We start from the raw sequence: 18844 nt of genomic DNA on the forward strand, positions 1-18844 counted from the left end.
TCCTCACCCTCTCACAAAAGATGCAGAATCGTAACAAACACACACACAGACACACACATTTCATGTCTCTTTAATTCCCTTTCACTTGCAAGAGTTAAAAAAAAAAAGACTTTATAGGGAACCCCAGCAGTCGGTCCTAATGAGTGCAAATATGTGGCAACATTATGGCAACAGAATCCCCCCCCCATGAGGGGAGGGGATCAATAATCACATTCTGTTGCACAGCTGAACAAAAACAACTGGATCACAACAAGTTTCACTTCGAATGTGAAGACGAGGGAAGTCAGGAGACACCCGGATTTCTGTCTCTGGCCGTTCCAGCCCAAATGAAATGTGGCTTCTCCTTTGCGCATGTGCCGCAGCCGGTCTTCAGCGTATTGTGTTGAATTTAATCACGATGAGAGCGGGTGGACGGTTCGTTGGAGTCTCCCGCAGGTGAAAGGCGGGCAAGAGATGCTCGGTTTCTCACCCGGCATCCTGAAATATACAAAGGGTTTAAATCCGGAGGGGGGCTCGCTGCCATTTGTTCTTCAAACAGGAGAACGAATTAAAGCACAGCGGTTTGGGGGGGTGAAGAAGACAAGGGACGAACGTCCTGCAGGATCAGGGCGCGCCTAAAACGATCAGATTCATGTGTTTTGGTTGATTAACCCCGTGCCTACCAGAATCGTGCATCGATCTAAGAGGTAAGAAAGCCTGGAATGTCTCTTTGCATTTTGCGTGTGATGTGCGGGTCGGTTCCATCCTTTTTTTTTTCTTTTTTTTTTTTTAGCTCGCTGGATGGGATTGAGAATGGGAACAACCTTGGGTGGAAATATCCGCACTAGCGTCAGCTGGCGGGCGGCAGCCTACCGCAGCTAAGCTAACAGCTAGCAGCTAGGCTAGGGGGCTAGCTTAGCAGCAGTTGGATGCATGTGGGGAAAACAAAGGGACATTGTACCGTTTATTCCGGTCTAACATGGACAGAATGAATGTGGGCAGTTCTGTGATATTTTAAGAACGTGCTTGAACACTTGGCCGGGTCGCCTCTTCCTCGTGTGCGGCGCTGCGCGTCAGCGTGAGCGGCTGTTCAGACCGCACCAGCTCCGGCAACATCTGTCGAGGAGCTGGTGCGACAGCATGACGTTAGCGGCTAGTGGCTAACTCGTCTCTCACTGAATGTTTTTATTGTTTATAAATGATTTTTTTTTGGGGGGGGGGGTTGTACTTTAAATTAAAACCTGACTTTTATTGCTGTCTTGGCGTCTTAGTTTGTTGCTACTCTTTTTAATGCAAAGCTCTGTGGAAACATCAGCTAATGCTAGCTGGCAGCTATTGTTTAGCGCTAGCATAGTGCAGCTGTTGGTTGGTGCATTTAGCATAAATCTTTCAACGTAAAATATGCAAAGAAATTAGATTAATTGATGGTGGTTGTGTGTTTTAGAAAGAAATGGACGCCACACAAAAATGCAGAGCTACAGCTAATATCTTTTAATCAAAACCAGAGGCCATTAACCCTTTTCATACCGGCATTCTTGGCTAGATAATATAACATTAGCATATCGCCGATGAAACGAGGCCTACAATCCTGATAAGAGTTGTGTTTTCAGAAAACAATGTCGTGACGCTGCTCACGTCGTGCACATTTGAAACGAGCACATTCTGAGCTGGTCAGCCGTGCTTTATGCTGTCCAGGTGTTTTCCCCAGGATGGTGTGAACAGCACAAATCATAAGGACTCTGATTCGGATCTGGGCCACGTGATTCTCAGTGATGTGGCGGGCAGTGTGAACGGCCTCTTCAGATTACATGTGGCTTTTCTTCCTCACAAGTTTTGTCAGCATCACAAGACAAACCTGGAGAAACACTCAAAGAACACAGACCTCCTCCAAGCAGCTCGTTCTCCTCCTAACTGGATCTACACCGTCCACACGGTGATCTGGATCAGCACCAAAAGGTTCTAGGTTGTTCTTGGTATCTTTTATACACCAACCATGAAAAGTAAGGTCCACAGTCTCTTTTAGATCAGTCCTGCTACACAGCCCAACAAACAAGTGAAATCATGACCTCTTTTCTGGAGAACATCTGGAATTACATTCTATAACAGTGATGCAAGTATTTTCAGTCTCCTGCAAAAAAAACAAATTAGGAAATGAAATCATTATTTATTAGATCCAAAGGACAGTATTTTCTTTTCTTTCTTCATAATCCGTTTCTGGATGTGACACTGCGGGCAGTGTCTCCGTGGCGACCGGCATTGCAGCCTTTGTAGTTTGATCAGTCATCAACAGCAAAGCCTGTCACAAAAAGAAGGGACAAACGTTCAAAGGCATCAATAATAGAGAGAATAATAGGGTTCTGCTAATCATTCTCAAAATGGCAACTGGAATTTTCTGTCAAAACAATTGTCTGGGGAAGAAGATGTGAGCGTCAAAGCAGGAGCAGGAAGAGGTGGGCATGCCCGGGGGTGTAAAGAGCCGCTGTGCCATCATTAAATGCAGATCAACAACGTAGAGAATCGTAGAGCAGCAGTCTGTACACATTTTCGTTTTTCACGGGAAATGATGTGATAAAAATAAAACTGCACTGCAGACATTTCTCATGAACGGCTGTAAAATCTACCTGCGCTCATTCTTCTTGTAGAACAGTAAAGAATTGAAGAGGCTTTGCTCTTAGAATGAGAAAAAACGTTCTCTAATTGTGACTCGTGTGAACTGGGATCATATATTCCTTCCTTCTTTACTTTGGGTCAAAGTTCACACTGGATCCTGTCTTCTTGCAGATATGCTGCGGCGAGTCGTGCGACAGAGTAAGTTCCGTCATGTCTTTGGCCAGGCGGTGAGGAACGACCAGAGCTACGATGACATCCGCGTGTCCAGGGTCACATGGGACAGCTCCTTCTGTGCCGTCAACCCCAAATTTGTTGCCATCATCATAGAAGCCAGCGGGGGCGGAGCCTTCCTGGTCCTCCCGCTACAAAAGGTACAGTTTCTGTCACGTCTTTGAAAATAGCTTTTGAAGGTGCAACATTCTATTCAGAGTTTAGACTTAAAAGCAGTAGGGGGTAACAAACGATCCCTCGCCGGGGGGGGGGCGCTTGCCCTCGGCTGTGATTGGGTCCTATTCCCCCTGTGTGCAGCCGCTTGTCTTCTCCTTGCAGACGGGCCGTATCGACAAGGCCTACCCTACAGTATGCGGTCACACGGGCCAGGTGCTGGACATCGACTGGTGTCCTCATAACGACCGGGTCATTGCTAGTGGCTCGGAGGACTGCACGGTCATGGTAAGGACAGCCGTGGTCGATCTCTGCAGGGGCGCAACACGATTGATTTCATTTGAGGTTTCTTTTTTTTTTTCTTTCACCGTTTCAGGTTTGGCAGATCCCTGAGAATGGGCTCGAGACTTCGCTTTCGACCCCCGTGGTTGTGTTAGAGGGCCACTCTAAGAGAGTCGGCATCGTATCCTGGCATCCCACCGCCCGCAACGTTCTCCTCAGTGCAGGTAACCTTTGACCCGAGCCCTGCGCTCCAACCCTGAACTATTCACTGAGGTCACGTCTGCCGTTTGTCCACTGCGCACAGCTGAAGTCCAAATCCGACCTTTTTATCTGTCGCCTTGCTTTGTGTCACATGCAGCGCTTAAAATAAACCTGGATGCAGAGGCGTGTGTGGTCAGGCTGTGCTGGATGTGTCCATTTTAGGGTGTGACAACCAGATCTTCATTTGGAATGTGGGCACGGGCGAGGCCGTGATCAACCTGGAGGACACGCACCCCGATGTTATCTTTAGTGTCAGCTGGAGCCGCGGCGGCGGCCTCCTCTGCACCGCCTGCAAGGACAAGAAGGTCCGCGTCATCGACCCCCGTAAGAAAAGGATCGTTGCGGTAAGTGGGAACGCCGCGGGGGATTTTTTTTTTGAGCCGGGATGCTTTCGCAGGCGGCGGAATCCTTCCCAGAATCATCCCGACGAACTAACGAGTGTGATTCTGCTTGCAGGAGAAAGACCGAGCTCACGAGGGAGCTCGACCAATGAGAGCCATCTTTTTAGCAGACGGAAACATATTCACCACTGGATTTAACCGCATGAGCGAACGCCAGCTAGCGCTGTGGAAAACCGTACGTCATCCGTCTCTCTGTTGATCCTGGATGCATTTATGTATCGCATTCACACAACCATTTGGAAAGCTTCCTGCTCGTGACTCGGTGTCAGGGTACACAGACCTGTGTGCCCCGTCGTGTATGATGTACGATAAAATACAACGAATACACACCTGAAAGGATATAACATGCCATTTGAATTCCCCAGATACTTTTTTATTATTTTTACCCGCATCTTTCCATCATCCCATCAGCAATGTTGGATTATTCTGACCTTAATACAGCCATAATCAACCAACGGCCCCCATGGTGTTTCCTGTATTTATTGATTCACAGAGATCCATATCAGACATTCAGGACAATGGGACAACATGAAAAACACTTATCACTGCTTCAAATCTAAACCTTTAAGCGTCATTATGAAGTCATCTGACATTTCATTTCATGAGAACTCCAACAAATTTGTGAAACCAATATATTTCTCTTAATTTATTCCTTCACTGCAAAGTGGCATTAATATGGAACTAATCCTGTTCAACTCCAGGGTCAGGAAGTCTTGAGTATCCCTCTGATCACAGAATGTTGTTTCCAGGAAAACATGGATGAGCCCATTTGTGTCCAAGAGATGGATTCCAGTAACGGAATCCTGCTGCCGTTCTACGACCCGGACACCAACATCGTTTACCTCTGTGGAAAGGTGAGCAGCTCGTAAAGAAAGCCCAGTTCCACCATTTCTGATTAATTTGATTCCCAAACTGACTTGACGGGTGTGTGTGTGTGTGTGTGTGTGTGTGTGTGTGTGTGTGTGTGTGGTCGTCAGGGCGACAGCAGCATTCGGTACTTTGAGATCACAGATGAGGCACCGTTTGTTCATTACCTCAACACCTTCTCCACCAAGGAGCCGCAGAGAGGCATGGGCTACATGCCCAAGAGAGGCCTGGATGTCAACAAATGTGAAATCGCGAGGTACGTCTGTAACCATGGCGACCATAAGACACAGACAGAGCTTCCTGGTCTATGATCCTTAAGCCTGAGTCCTTCCTAAACGTACATAAGCTAGTGAGACGTAATCGGGATAGCGGGACACAAGTGTCCTCCTAGAGGACCAATAATAATCGCTTATTCTTTCTGTTGTCGTTGCGCGCCTGTTTTTATATTCCATGCTTAGCTCTGTATGCTAATAATTCGTTTTCTCTTCAGGTTCTACAAATTGCACGAGAGAAAATGTGAACCAATCATCATGACGGTCCCGCGGAAGGTAAGTCTCTGTCAGCTGGACTGCACAGCGTCAGACCTTTAAACCTCCTCGTGACTCTCCGGCGTCCTCTCCACCGTCCCCAGTCCGATCTGTTCCAGGACGACCTCTATCCAGACACAGCCGGGCCCGACCCCACCCTGGAGGCGGAGGAGTGGTTCGCTGGGAAGAACGGAGGGCCCATCCTGGTCTCGCTCAGAGACGGCTACGTCTCCACAAAGAACCGGGACCTGAAAGTGGTCAAGACGAACGTCCTGGAGAACAAGCACGCCACGAAAGCAGAAAGCATCGCCGCCGTCCAGAAGCACGCTCCTCCACAGCCCGCGGCCGTGAGTGTGAATGTACGGACCACGACTCTCCTTGTTGGAGGTGGGGGGGGGGGGGGCACTGAAAAACTATTGGAACTGTTCCTTAAATAGTTTGGTTATGGAGCTACAAATATTTTGCTATTTGGGTCAAAGTTCAGTGGAGTGGAAGAGGAAACGGGACATCGTTTTATATTAGTATGAAGTATTTATCGCCACAAATTCTCAAGAGCAGAATAAATGTTCTCCATCTAACGTCCTTCCCACTTTGTGACCAGAAAATGGAAGATAAGCTGGAGGAGGTACTCCGAGAGTTCAAGTCGCTCAGGGATCGCGTCATCCTCCAAGACCGTCGGATCGTCAGGCTGGAGGAGCAGGTCGCCAAGGTGGCCATTTAAAGACCCCCCCCGGGGGGCCCGCCAAGGCCAAACGAGCTCGGTGCCCAACCAAGCTTACATTCCAAGACGAACTTTGGTTTTGTTTGTTTTTCCTCGCCCTTCATCCTGAGAAAAGGAAAAGGAACTATTGGCCACATTGAAGGAAAGTCTTAACTCTTTTTTTTTTTATTATTATTTTTGTTTTTATTGCTAGTAAAGCATGTCATGTGGAGTTTGTATTTACTACTCAAAAAAAAAAAAGCATCAGTATTTCCATTTTTTTTTTTTGCGTGTGTGTGTGGGGGGGGGGGCGTTGCCAAATCCGGTTTCATGCACTGCTTTTACATTTCTGTTCTCCCCTGTTGTACATTCCAGTCGCGTCCTGGTTCATTGATTTTGTCAAGCTGGGTTTTTTTTAGAACTTGATTTCTCAAACTCATCGATGACCATCAGATTCATGAATGTGGAAGAATAACTGGATTCGTCTTTATATTCCTCTTCTATTGAGCTTCAATTTTAACGTTTGGGTTTTAAATTGGGGGGGGGGGGGGGGGGGGTTGCATCTCTGATGTAAATGTTGTGCAAATGTAGTGGTGCCTCTGGGCACTGCCGGGTCGAGCTGAAGAAGTATGCCCCCCCAGTGCATATAGGTGTTGTTGGGAAGGAGCCACTCACCCGGCTCGTGTTTCACCGAACCCTTCTGTGCACATAATAAAGATTTTACACACGGGGTAAAGATTTTTACCTTTTATAATTGTATTTATGTTCATGCGTTATATTTACACTCACAGATTTAAAATCAAAACCAGAGACGTGAACGTTTCACATGATGGAGTCTGCAGAAACTCACCGGAAATATCAGCTGCAGTTTCTATCGGTTTGATTTCCATTGAGCTACTTCGTACTTCTCCATGTTTCAAAAGGAAAAAAACATTCATTATTCCATATTCAAATACATCAAGTTTTCAGTTTCAACATCTGGCGTGAGTAATTAAGCTTAAACTTCCTGATTAATGTGCATTTTCTTGATTAAACTGCAACTTTTTACTACATTTGCTCATTTACAGCTTGAACCTGAAAACCTATTCAGCATCATCGCAGGAACATAAACTCATTTCTGGAGATACGGGGCGCAGAGCATTTGGGATTATTTGCATCCAGCATTACTTTTTCAACTAGATAAAGTTACATTTTCTGACATTGATTTGTGTTTTCAGTTCCGCTCCTTCTCAGTCCTGATCGCTCCACCAGTAACTAAAAGCCTCCACGGAGAGCTGCGTCCAACATCCTTGCCTGATGGTGGCGCTAAAGCGTATTTCAGGAAACCTGTCGTATCCTCAGGAGGATGTAGTTATTGTTAGAGTGAACATTTGAAAATACTGTATTTTAAAAGAAGGCAATTTCTCCCTCAGATGATCTGATTTCATTTATTCATTTATTTTGCACCTATGAATAATTTAGTTTGGAATGTTTATAGAGGAGAAAAGAACCTGCTACAAACTGAATTTTACAAATAGTCTCACACCAAAGGAGTTTAGAAGTACTGGTTTAATCTTTAAATATTCAAATGATAATATATTTGGGTCAAACTTCCAAAAGCGTCGCTTCGTTGCTGCATCGTGAATGTTCAATCTCCACCATTCGAGGATGAAACAAAATAATCCAGATCCAGAATAGCTGCTGCCTTTAGAGCTCATTTAAGATGGAAAACTGTCTCGAGGGTCAAAAGTTCCTTTTGGAAATCATGAACACTGCGGCCTGCAGGAAAAACAAGGAGGACTATGGGCGTTGTTCGAGGTAATCATGGGTAACCTAATATTTGGGAAGGCACCATTAATGCTGCATGATGTTCCCCGGCTTTGGAGACAAAGGTCTGACAACGCAAGACGATGCAAAACCACATTCTCCATTTATTACTGTAAAAAAAAAAAACCTGCATCCAATTATTAGTAAGATTGTACTCAATGTTAAAATATATATATATATGCCCTTTTAAACCACATCTCAGGGTGACTCAACAGACCCGGAAGCAGCAGTTATGATTTCCACATGAGTAGAACATTTCTGTTTCCTCATATAGTGCGACGCTGTCTGTCCACGCCCCGTGTCTGTCTCTAAAGCTGGGACGCAAACGCAGACGCGAAGCCATCACGGCTCATACTCAGGGGATTTCATTGATCCGTGTGTCTGAAGCGTGTTTTATCACTGCCGATCTGTCACCGTGTTCCTCTGATCGGTGGAGACGGAGAGGAAGCATCCGTTTGCAGGACCGGCAGCTTCCTGTATCTGAACTCCGTCCAGCTGGCGGCAGGTAAGACACCTCGTCTACCCAATGAAGTACGGCGGCAAGAACGAAACAAAGCTGCCGGTGAGTTTGACTTCCTCACTGGACGTGAAATGTTCTGGTTCCTCTAACGTTCCCCGTTTCTTCTGCAGATCAGTGTCAGCAGACTGAGGATGTTCTACCACAGAGGCTGAGCGTCTCACACCAGCAGCAAGGTAGGACTGTGACCCATGTCCCCGAGGACGCTTTGGAAATCTTCATCTGGGTTAGACGTTGCCGTTTCCTTTAGTGATTTACTTTCTGCGCTCATGAACTTAATCGATTGTTCTGAATCTGAACATGTTTTTGCCTCCTGCTTCGCCGAAACGTCTTCAATCGAAACATTTCAGGACGCTTCTTGTACAGATTGTCTTTAAAAGGGTTTCAGTTGGACTTTAAAATGCAGTTCAGTTTATCTTGTCTCAAACCCATGACTCCCCCCCCCCCCCCCCCCCTCTCTATAAGGTGTAATTTTTACATCCTCTGTCTTTTCAGCTTGTAGAAAGGACAGCGTTGCGGCTTGCCATGAGGATGGATCTGGCTCTAGTGTGGGCCGTATCTGCGTTCTGCGTCATGGCGTCTGTGAGCGATCTCATCCCAGAAACCATCTCGCCAGCTGAACCAAAGGAGACGACCGCTCAGCCGACCAACGCTCGGGGGGAACCGGACACGCAGCGGGTTCCAACTTACAGACCGGCAGACGGCTCCACGTCAGCGCCTCCGGCGAAGCGCGAGGGGACGTCTGTCCCTCGCCGCAACGACGGCTCGGGCAGCAGCGCGGCTAGTCTGGTTGCCATGAGGACTGTAGCGGCGCCCGCAAGCAGCTCAGGCCAACGGTTGCATCGGACCTCCCACAGCGCGGCAATCACAGAACCAGTAAAATCTCCAGAGGACCAGTCTCAGGAACGATCGCCCCCGCCTTCCATCGGTGCGGATTATTCTGCAGCAGCATCAGCGTCGTCCACCAGCTCTCCTGGTCATCCTGCCCGGACTCCAACAGTCATCCAGAACCTCATCGGTACCTCAGTCATCCAGAACCTCGTCGGTACTTCCGCTCCCGGAGCGTCCACAGAGAGCCCCGCGTCCGCAGCAGCGCCTCATTCGACTGTTAGCGCAGCCTCATCTCAGCCCCGTTCTGCGGCCGCGTTCTCAACAGCGGGCGGTTCTGCCACCGGAGGGTCAAAGTTTCTAATCCCTAAAACCAAATTAACTACGACAGCCGCAAAGATCCCCCCCAGCGCCGCCGGCGAGCCCTGCTCCAACCGGGCCGCGATGACGCGCTGCCTCGTAGTCATCGCTTCCCTCGCTGGGGTGGCCACCGCCTTCATGGTTTCTACCATCGTCCTCTGCGCCAGGCTGTCGACCAGCAGGTACGAGGTGAGGACGCCTCCGGAGGCCACGGAGATGGTCAGCATCTCCGCCCTGAGGCCGGACATGAGCTACAGCTACCTGCGGTCGCGCGATCCGGCGAGGAACGGCATCCTGGTGATGCACGGCGCCGGAGACAGCGATGAGGACGGGGGGGACAACTTGACTCTCAGCAGCTTCCTCCCGGACAACGACCGTCTCGTTTAGACGGCTTCGCTGTCGTCGACTCACACCTGCGTGCATCAGAGCGCCGATTGCACTGCTGCGTTGGGCGCCAGGGAAACCGTTGCTATGTGAATAAGCTCGCACTTCCCCTTTCCGTGTTGGTGGTTTGGATGATTTGATTGCTCTGTTCCTGTGTGTGTGTGGGGGGGGGGGGGTGCAACAAAGAGACGCTCTGTTTCACGTTCATGCACCATCGACAATGTCTGGCGTCGCCGAGGTCAAATCTTCGACCTTCAAGGAAAGACTTCTGGCATCGTTTTACTTCCACGATGACTCGGGTCAGGAGGGGCGATCAAAGATGTCTTCTTTTTTTAGCATCCTGACTGAGACTTGTCCGGGGGCTCTGTCCGGGGGCTCTGTCCATCACAGAGACTCTTCTTTTCCGGTAGTAGCTCGTGTAAATATCAAGTACGGTAGTAGTTATTAGTCCCCCCCCCACACACACACACACACTTTATTGCGTTTACCTCTCTGTCTGTTAATAGTCATTATAAAACTGGTCGTCAACCCAGACGGGTCTGTTACTCAAGAAGAGACTTTTCTTCCACCCTGAACTGGATTTTTGATTCATTTCCTTTTGCGTGGACAAATGAAAAAATAAAGCCCCGAATGCTTATTTCCGGCCCACGAGGACATGCTTTCTTTCCTCTTCGTCTTTTCATGCTCAGCGCCGTGCAGCAGAAATAGTGACCGGTCACTATCAACAAACCTGAGATGAATGTAAACCTGCAGGACGCCGGACCTCGTCTCCTGATCCCGATCACCATATAAAGCCAGGTTTGTCTTGGCTGGTGCGGCCATGTGGCCTCCCACACACACACACACACATACACACATACAAACACACACCGTCTGTGCTTTCTTTTCGGGGTGTTTGAGCCACACAGGAAACGATAGCCTCTTCCTGCTTTAGCTGGTCGGCCTGAACGCCTGCTGTGTTGGTCATCAGAGGCTGGGGGGGGGGGGGGGGCTACAGGAAGGCCCAGGCTGTCGATGACGACCCCCTCCTGCAGACATCAGGAGATCCACGACACCAGGAGCAGCGGGCTGATGAGGGTGATGATGATGATGGTGTCTGAGGCTCGCCCCATCCAGTTAGCCAGACAGAAGAAGTGAGGAAAGGCCCCTGCCCCCACTCCACATTACAGACCCTACCTAACGAGAACAGTCTGTGTGCAGGCCGGAGATCTCCGTTCCCTGCAGCTGAAGGGGGGGGGGGGGGGCAGAAGGAGGGATTTGTCCTCATGGTTGACGACATCTCTCTCTGTGCTTTTTTTTCTTTTTACACAATCCAGACCGACTCCAGCCTGGAATCTGAAACGGCAGCGGAGCAGAGGCTCACCGAGGGTTTGTCGGTCACGTCTTCCAGACTGGTTTCACGTCTTCTGCTACAGTCGATGGTGAGTAAAAAGTTTTTTCTCAATCTCAAGTAGCTTTTCCTTCTCTTCACGTTGCTCACGCAGGAAGTCGTTTTGTTTCTCGGCATCGTGGGTCGGGTCATTTTGAAGTGGGCGATGAGGAGCACGGAGTCAGAGTTCTGCCTTTAAAGCAGATCAACGGTTCATCCAGATTCATCTATTGGTTCTTGGCCACGTACATTTAGTCTGGGGGGGCGATTATGTGATGGATTCTGAAAGACAACCCCCCCCCCCCCCCCACCTTTTCCCTGCTTGCTCCCAGATGGGAGAGAAATGAAACGTGTAGGAGCAGCGGTCGGCCCGGTAGATGAACGGTTGGGGGGGTATTTTGTGTGTTCTAAAATACGGCACTCGTAATTCAATTAGGAAAACATTTTTCCACGTACCCCTGCTGAGCAAGTATTTGGGTTTATTTTCTGAGAGTCCTGCCGCTGAAGACAATATGTCTACGCTTCCCTTCTGTTTTCCCACACTGACCCACCCCCTGCCTGACAACGGCATGGTAACCGTCGCGTTGCCCCATCTGCCCCCGTTGGGGTTTCAGTGGATGAAGATTTGTTGTTGCACTACAAATTGTGTGGGTTTTTTTTTTTTTTCATCCGAGTTGAGACCAATCATGAAAGTGTGCCCAAACGTTCCGTGTGGGGAACCATCGCGAAGCCCGTCCTGTTGTTACAGTTGATGTGCAACCAGCTTGGAACGCTTCAGTGACTGCCCTTTACCTGTGATTTGCAGACCCTGAGGGGGAAGCGATGCTCCCGATGGCCCTTCGTCTGATCGGCGCGTGTGTTCTGCTTCACTTCAGCAGCAGCGTGGCCACGCCGGTACCTTTGTACAGTTCTCTAGAAGGAAGTACAGATGAAGAAGTGTCTGGTAACGTCACTTCCTTTTCCTCGGAGGCCCGAACCACACCTGCTGGCCCGACGCCGGCGGAAACGGTTCTGAGTCGAGTTGTGAGCTTTCTGCAAGAGAACACGCTCCTCGTGGTCGTTTCTGGCTTTTTCCTCCTCCTTGTTTTTCTCGTTATCTGCGGGGCGCTTTTCATGAGTCGCAGGCGCAGAGTCAACGCCTACTACCCTTCCTCCTTTCCCTCAAAAATGTACGTGGACCTTAGAGACAAAACCGGAGGGGCTAAGCCCTTTACTGAAGTGCCAGAGAAAGCCGCTCCTGAGCAGCAGCAGCAGCGTGAACCAGTGGACTCCCATAAGCAGCTTCAGGCCGACATCATGAGGGCCGCCAACAGGCTGCGCACTCCCAGAAAGCCTGCTGATGCTGCACAGGGGAGTGGCAGCAGTCACAAAGCTGCAGACCACAGTCCCGAGGAGAGCTCTGATCCCCCCGAGGAAAAAGGGCCGAGCGAGCCTCGAACCAGCAGCAGCCCCCGGCCGCCGTCGCTTCACGTTCTCGATGACTCTGCAGCACTTCAGCTCATCGCAGGAGAGAAAACGGCCTTCTAGCCATTAAGGAATAAATGGCACTTTAGAAGCTTTGAATCCGGGAGAGGACGTTCTTGATGACGAAGGTCAAACCACAGTATCCTTAAATTCAGTGTAAATATGTATAATCCAGGGATGTTTAAAGGTGGGGAATCATGAACAGCTGGTACCAAACCTGTGCAGCGAGATGAGGACGTCTCGCCGCGTGTGTAAAATCGATGCGGAATATTACTTTACACTTTTCTGGTAAACTGTATCGACTGTTAAAGATAATCCAATGATCGCAAACCACTTCCTGTTAATATTTAATATGCAAGAACATTAAAAACCTAATCAATAGAGCTAAATTACAGGTCTATTAGTTATGACTGCACTTCCATGTTGATACTGTGCCTTTAAATGACTGAATATTATATGAAGCCATCATTTGAATGTTACACCTTTATAATAGGTCCAAAGCTCTGATGTAATATATTCAGGCTGCTCAAATCAATAAATAGCACTCTGAACAGAAGCTTCATCAAGATGGTTTTATTACACAATTAAAAGCGGAACCTTTAATTGTCTTAACAAAAGCTCAGAGCTCAGCAGGGCAAACGAGACACTTCAAATTCAAACCTTAAAATATAACAACCTCAACGACCTCACATGACGGCTCGGCTTACATTGTGCGTTTAAGAGACGGGCTAAAAGGTTCGATGGAGATCTAGAGACCGATGCAGAAAGCCTGGTGTAGCGACGGTTTCATGCATATCGTGAGGCGCGAGCGATCAGGAGGAGAGTTGGGCGGCGACGCTGGAGTCCGACTTCTCCTCCGGGCAGCGAACGCCTCTTTAATTACCGGCCCCGACCGCCCCCTGCTGGTCGCTCTGCTGCTTCAGGCGATAGTCGGCCAGGGCGGCCTTGATGGCGTCCTCAGCAAGCACTGGGAGCAAAGCGGTGTGGCGTTCAAGATCTAATTACATACGACAAAGTAGATGAACTAAAACGGTACAGTAACTGAAACCTACTGGAGCAGTGGAGTTTCACCGGCGGAAGACAGAGCTCTTTGGCAATATCCGTGTTCCTGATGGTCAGAGCTTCGTCCACCTGGAGCCGAAAGTACACAACAAGCATACGAGTAGCGACAAAAGCATTTCAGCCAGAGACGCGACACAAAGCAGAACGAATAACTCAACCAGAGGAACGGTTTACGCCGCATCGCGCACACTCACAGATTTGCCCTTCACCCACTCAGTGGCCAAGGAGCTCGACGCAATGGCGGAGCCACAGCCGAACGTCTTGAACTTGGCATCCACGATCTTCCCCTGGTCATCCACCTCAATCTAGAAAGAGTCGAGAGCTTTATTCAAACGCCAAAAGGGGAATGGCTAATGCCCATTTGCTAAAAATCTTTGGCTATATTAAATTGCACGCTGCGTTTTCCTTTAAAAATAGCCATGAATCGTTGCATACCTGGAGCTTCATCACGTCGCCACAGGCCGGAGCCCCCACCAACCCAGTCCCGACATTCTTGGAGTTTTTGTCCAATACGCCCACATTTCTCGGGTTCTCATAATGATCCACCACCTTCGAGAAGAAAAGACAAAGAACACCAAGTTTAAGCATATTCCATAACATTTATATAAACAAACAGATTGTTTTTAAACGCTCCCGAAACGGGTAAATGGATTTGATCGTCTGCTCCACCAACTCCTCCCCCCCCCTCCAGTCCTGCTGAGTCATTCCGATACGACAATACGAAGCGGCTGAATTTATATCACAAATACAAATGTCCCGAAACGCTACTTTTAATACGTAACATGCCATTTTTTAATTATAGTGTTGTTCCTAAAAATTATCTGTACACTCAGTTTCATTTTATCTAAAACCAATTTTACGAAACCAGACACATAAAGGATGGGGGGGGGCACTGCTCGAACAGTAAATAAATTCAACGCATCTCTGTTTACCTGTATAAACTAACTTAACCTGAATATCATTTGTGTTCTCGTTACCAAAACACTGAATCCACGAGGAAACCGAAGGTCACACAACAGTAACAGGGATCTCTATAGAACCCTGTAAGCATTTATAGGGTTCTATACACTATACTCACTTAAGCCTTCATCGATATGAGATTAAATTATTATGAACCGTGGCACAAATCATGTTAAACACAGTAAATAGCGATGACATTTCATAAATCTATTTTTATAACTTTCTCCAGCAGCTCCCTGGTGTGCTAACATTGCATAACAATACATTAGCTTCAGGTAGCTAACAATCTCCACCTATTTACCCGAGCCGTGTTTTGCTCCAGGCTACAGCTAATATTTACGAACGTTAAAACAGGGTTTTATAGACCGCCGCGACGCAGCCGCCATTAGTGTAGTCCCGACGTTAGCGCTCTACCTTCTGGTGGTAGCAGCAGCGGGTGATGAACTCCGGAGCGGAGAGTCTCCTCGTGAGAAAAGTCAAAGGGCTGAAGCACTTGTTGGCCAGCACGCCCGCCATGTTGACAGAAACGACAGTGTCGCAGCTCGGAAAAGGAGAGCAGCCTTTGAAGTGCTGCTGAGGGCGGGGCTAATCGAATCTCATCTGCGCATGTCCGGTTTACGTAAATACAGGAAGTTAAACAAATGTACTTTAATCGATTTTTTTTTCAATAAATAAAAGCTAAATGTAATGATTATTACTATTAGCAATTTAAGGCCAAATATCTTTTTAACATTTAACTGTTGGTATCAGTGGATTGTTGTTGTTGTTTTTCTTCTTCTTCTTCTTCTTCCCGGGACTAGTAGAATAGTATTACTGTACATTATTATGTATGATGGTAATCAGTTCAACTTATAATAATAATTGAAAAATGTATGGATACATTTGTTTGTTTTTTTACAATTATTTCCCATACAACTATTTGATGGAAATACTTCTGAATTTGTAAAATAAATAATTAACCAGAATATTATTCTACACATGCTCTTATAGCTGTAGCTGTCAAATAGAGGAAGGAATAATAATATTTAAAGATTAAGTACCTAAAATCTGTACAATTACTTTTCACTTCTACATATTTCCCAACGATCATTTGAAGTTGTTCAAAACAGCGGGGGGGTCCATTTCCTCGAAGTTATTCTCCTATAACTTACTCAGCTTTTTTCTGTTGCACAACTGCATCATGTGTTTTTTTAGGGAACTGCATTTGCAGCAACGGCATTGATATTGATGAAAAAATGTAAAGTTAAAAGTTGAATTCTCTTCATAAGGAACACAAACTAACAAATGTAATAATTTTGCTTTGTATTTGATGTCACCTAAGTAGGCATATAATTCTTGACCCCTTAAAACAAAGACATTTCGCTATGTGCACGGACGATACGATACTTTATGTGGCATGCTGGCAGCAGCCACTCTCATGTCCTCCCTCACTACGTGCATGTATCGTCTCCTGGGTCGACCTCTAGCCCTGTTCCCTGGCAGTTCCATCCTCAGCATCCTTCTACCGATATAGTCCCCGTCTCTCCTCTGGAGTCTGGACATGTCCAAACCATCAAAGTCTGATCTCTCTGACCTTGTCTCCACAACGTCTAACCTTCACTGTCCCTCTTATTGTCTCATTTCTAATCCTGTCCAACCTGGTCACTCCCAAGGAGAACCTCAGCATCTTCATCTCCACCAACTCCCCCCTATATAAAGGCATGCAGATTGAGAAGAGACACAAAAAATGCAATGTTTAGGGCAACCTGTTTATTTTGCATTTGTTATGTACTGCATGTTTGCTTAAGGATAAAACAAACACAACAGGAATATATTATAAAACTTGAAGACTCCATCTAACACCATCAGAAAAACAGACTTTTTAAGCCTTCAATGGCATCGCCCACAAACACGGAACATTTTCCGTAAATGAGGCACGGTCAGATCGTCATTTTCTCCTTGACAAATCAATTCACTATTGTGTCACTTTTATCAGTGACAAGGAAGCAGAAGTGAGAAATTGCATGAAGTGGCGAGGAACGCTGAAGAAAGGCACTTGAATGTGATTGCCTCTCCACCGAGACACACATGTGAGTATTTAAGTGCATTTTACGTAGAACTCCAAGTTACTTTCTTTATATGACAAACATTATATTTTATAATTCATATTTCAGGAACGATTACCATCATGGATGTGGAGTATATTGAATTTGAAGATTACGCTCCAGACAATGAAACTGAAATCAACTCAACAGCAGCCGGAATGCTGAATTTCAGCCCTCCTCGGACTCCTTTGACTCTCGTGGTGATCAATATCATCATATCTGTGATTGGTCTCGGAGGAAATTCACTAGTGATCTGGATCTGCGGCTGGAAAATGAAAAGGACAGTCTTCACCACCTGGTACATCAGCCTGGCCATTTCGGACTTTCTGTTCTGTGCCCTTCTGCCCCTGGAGGTATTCTACACGATGACTTCACACTGGCCGTTCGGACTGGTTTTGTGCAAGCTCACCTCCTCGGCTCTTTTTCTCAACATGTACAGCAGTGTGTTTCTGCTGGTTCTGATCAGCGCCGATCGCTGCGTAATGGTTTCCTTTCCCGTGTGGTCGCACAACCACCGGACGGTGATGAAAGCGGGTAGAGTTGTGGCGCTCATGTGGCTCCTCTCTGCACTCCTGACGTTGCCCTCGCTGATCTTTAGACAGATCACTGTTCACGGCTCCGTCACTCAGTGCTACATGGACTACATGGGCCACTCCAGGCACAAGGGGGTGAAGCTGACTCGATTCATCTGTGGCTTCCTCATTCCTTTCCTCACGATTGTTTTCTGCTGCACGGTGCTTGGGGTGAAGCTCAGGAGTTTGACCATCAAGTCAACAAAGCCTTACAAAGTGATGGTGGCGCTGATCTTGTCCTTTTTCATCTGCTGGTTCCCCTATCATTGCTTTGTTCTGTTGGAGCTAGACTGGAAGAACCACAGCCTGGAGGTGCTTAGCACTGGCCTGAAGGTGGGGGCCACCATGGCGGCATCAAACAGCTTCATATCCCCGGTTCTCTACGTGTTCCTTGGGAGTGACTTCAAGAAAACCCTGAAGCGTTCTTTGATGTCACGAATAGAGGAGGCTATGGCGGAGGATTTTCGTACAGGTGGCCTCAATCACTCCAGGTCCAAAGCAGTGGAGATGAAGTAAACTCGATTAGGTTTAGTGGCAATGAGCATTTCACAGGTCAAAGACTGGGTGATTTGGACACAATCATATGTCCATGGCATGTTTAATGTTGATTTGTGCAGTAAAACATGTACTCTATACTCAGCATGCGTACACTGTATATAAATACATATGTAGAACCGTAAATAAAATGTTCATGGTACAAAGATAAATATAGTATAGTATTTGTAATCCAGTTCAACCTGCCCCGTGAGTAAATTAGTAATTGAAATTGAAGACAATTAAATATTTACAGTAAATTATAGTTTGGTTGTGTTTATTGTGGAATAAAACATTTCTGAAGTTAAGTATTCATTTGAACAGGCTACAGCTCCTCCATCTAAAACAAGTATTTTTATTATCTTAATGTGCAGCATGTTTAACATGTCCAAGTAGTTCTGTTGTATGTCATAGCATTGTAAGTTTGCATCTTTAATTCCTGTGTCTTCCTCGAGACCAAACCGTAGAACATGTCCAGCATGTTCAGAACAGAGGTGATTTCTCTAAGGCTGCAAAGGCAAGCTAAGCGTCCCCTAAAATATCAAAAAGTAAATGGTAAGACATTTACCACTGTGTTAACATTTCATTGATTACAAATGCATTAGAACATTTTCATCTCGGAGATGAGTTCTTTCAGAATCTGCTTCTTATCACAAGTCGACCGACTCGATTTTAACTTCTTATACATTTTCCGTAGCGTCAATGCATTTGCCCATAAAACCAAGCGTCCATTCACTTCAATGGGACTATACATGAAACAGGAAATGCTTCAGTGCATTTCAGCCAAACAGCTGAAATGCATTTCCTGTTTCATGTATAGTCCCATTAAAGTGAAATGGGATCTAGCCCTGGTTGGCTTGGTTGGTTGTTTCACATCGTGGATTTTGCAAGTG

General features: G+C 47.0%; 4 protein-coding genes across 4 annotated transcripts; all 4 read left to right on the forward strand.

Moving 5' to 3' along the window:
* The first annotated feature begins 2762 nt into the window (after positions 1-2762).
* On the forward strand, positions 2763-6032 carry coro1cb (coronin, actin binding protein, 1Cb). The gene is made up of 10 exons (XM_068752567.1): positions 2763-2960; positions 3139-3261; positions 3350-3479; positions 3679-3860; positions 3973-4092; positions 4667-4771; positions 4895-5040; positions 5275-5332; positions 5416-5658; positions 5913-6032. Exons 1-10 carry the CDS (start codon positions 2763-2765, stop codon positions 6030-6032), a joined length of 1425 nt encoding a protein of 474 aa, XP_068608668.1.
* Positions 6033-7814: 1782 nt separating this feature from the next.
* LOC137908787 (P-selectin glycoprotein ligand 1-like) lies at positions 7815-9909 on the forward strand. Its single transcript, XM_068753209.1, has 3 exons — positions 7815-7818; positions 8448-8560; positions 8830-9909. Exons 1-3 carry the CDS (start codon positions 7815-7817, stop codon positions 9907-9909), a joined length of 1197 nt encoding a protein of 398 aa, XP_068609310.1.
* Positions 9910-12097: 2188 nt separating this feature from the next.
* On the forward strand, positions 12098-13217 carry tmem119b (transmembrane protein 119b). Its single transcript, XM_068753351.1, has one exon. It carries the CDS (start codon positions 12098-12100, stop codon positions 12800-12802), a length of 705 nt encoding a protein of 234 aa, XP_068609452.1. The 3' UTR covers positions 12803-13217.
* Positions 13218-16928: 3711 nt separating this feature from the next.
* LOC137908641 (chemerin-like receptor 1) lies at positions 16929-17933 on the forward strand. The gene has a single exon (XM_068753058.1). The coding sequence runs from the start codon at positions 16929-16931 to the stop codon at positions 17931-17933; it is 1005 nt and encodes a 334-aa protein (XP_068609159.1).
* The last annotated feature ends 911 nt before the right edge of the window (positions 17934-18844 follow it).

This window comes from Brachionichthys hirsutus, chromosome 19, assembly GCF_040956055.1.
Source record: "Brachionichthys hirsutus isolate HB-005 chromosome 19, CSIRO-AGI_Bhir_v1, whole genome shotgun sequence".
Lineage (NCBI taxonomy): Eukaryota > Metazoa > Chordata > Actinopteri > Lophiiformes > Brachionichthyidae > Brachionichthys > Brachionichthys hirsutus.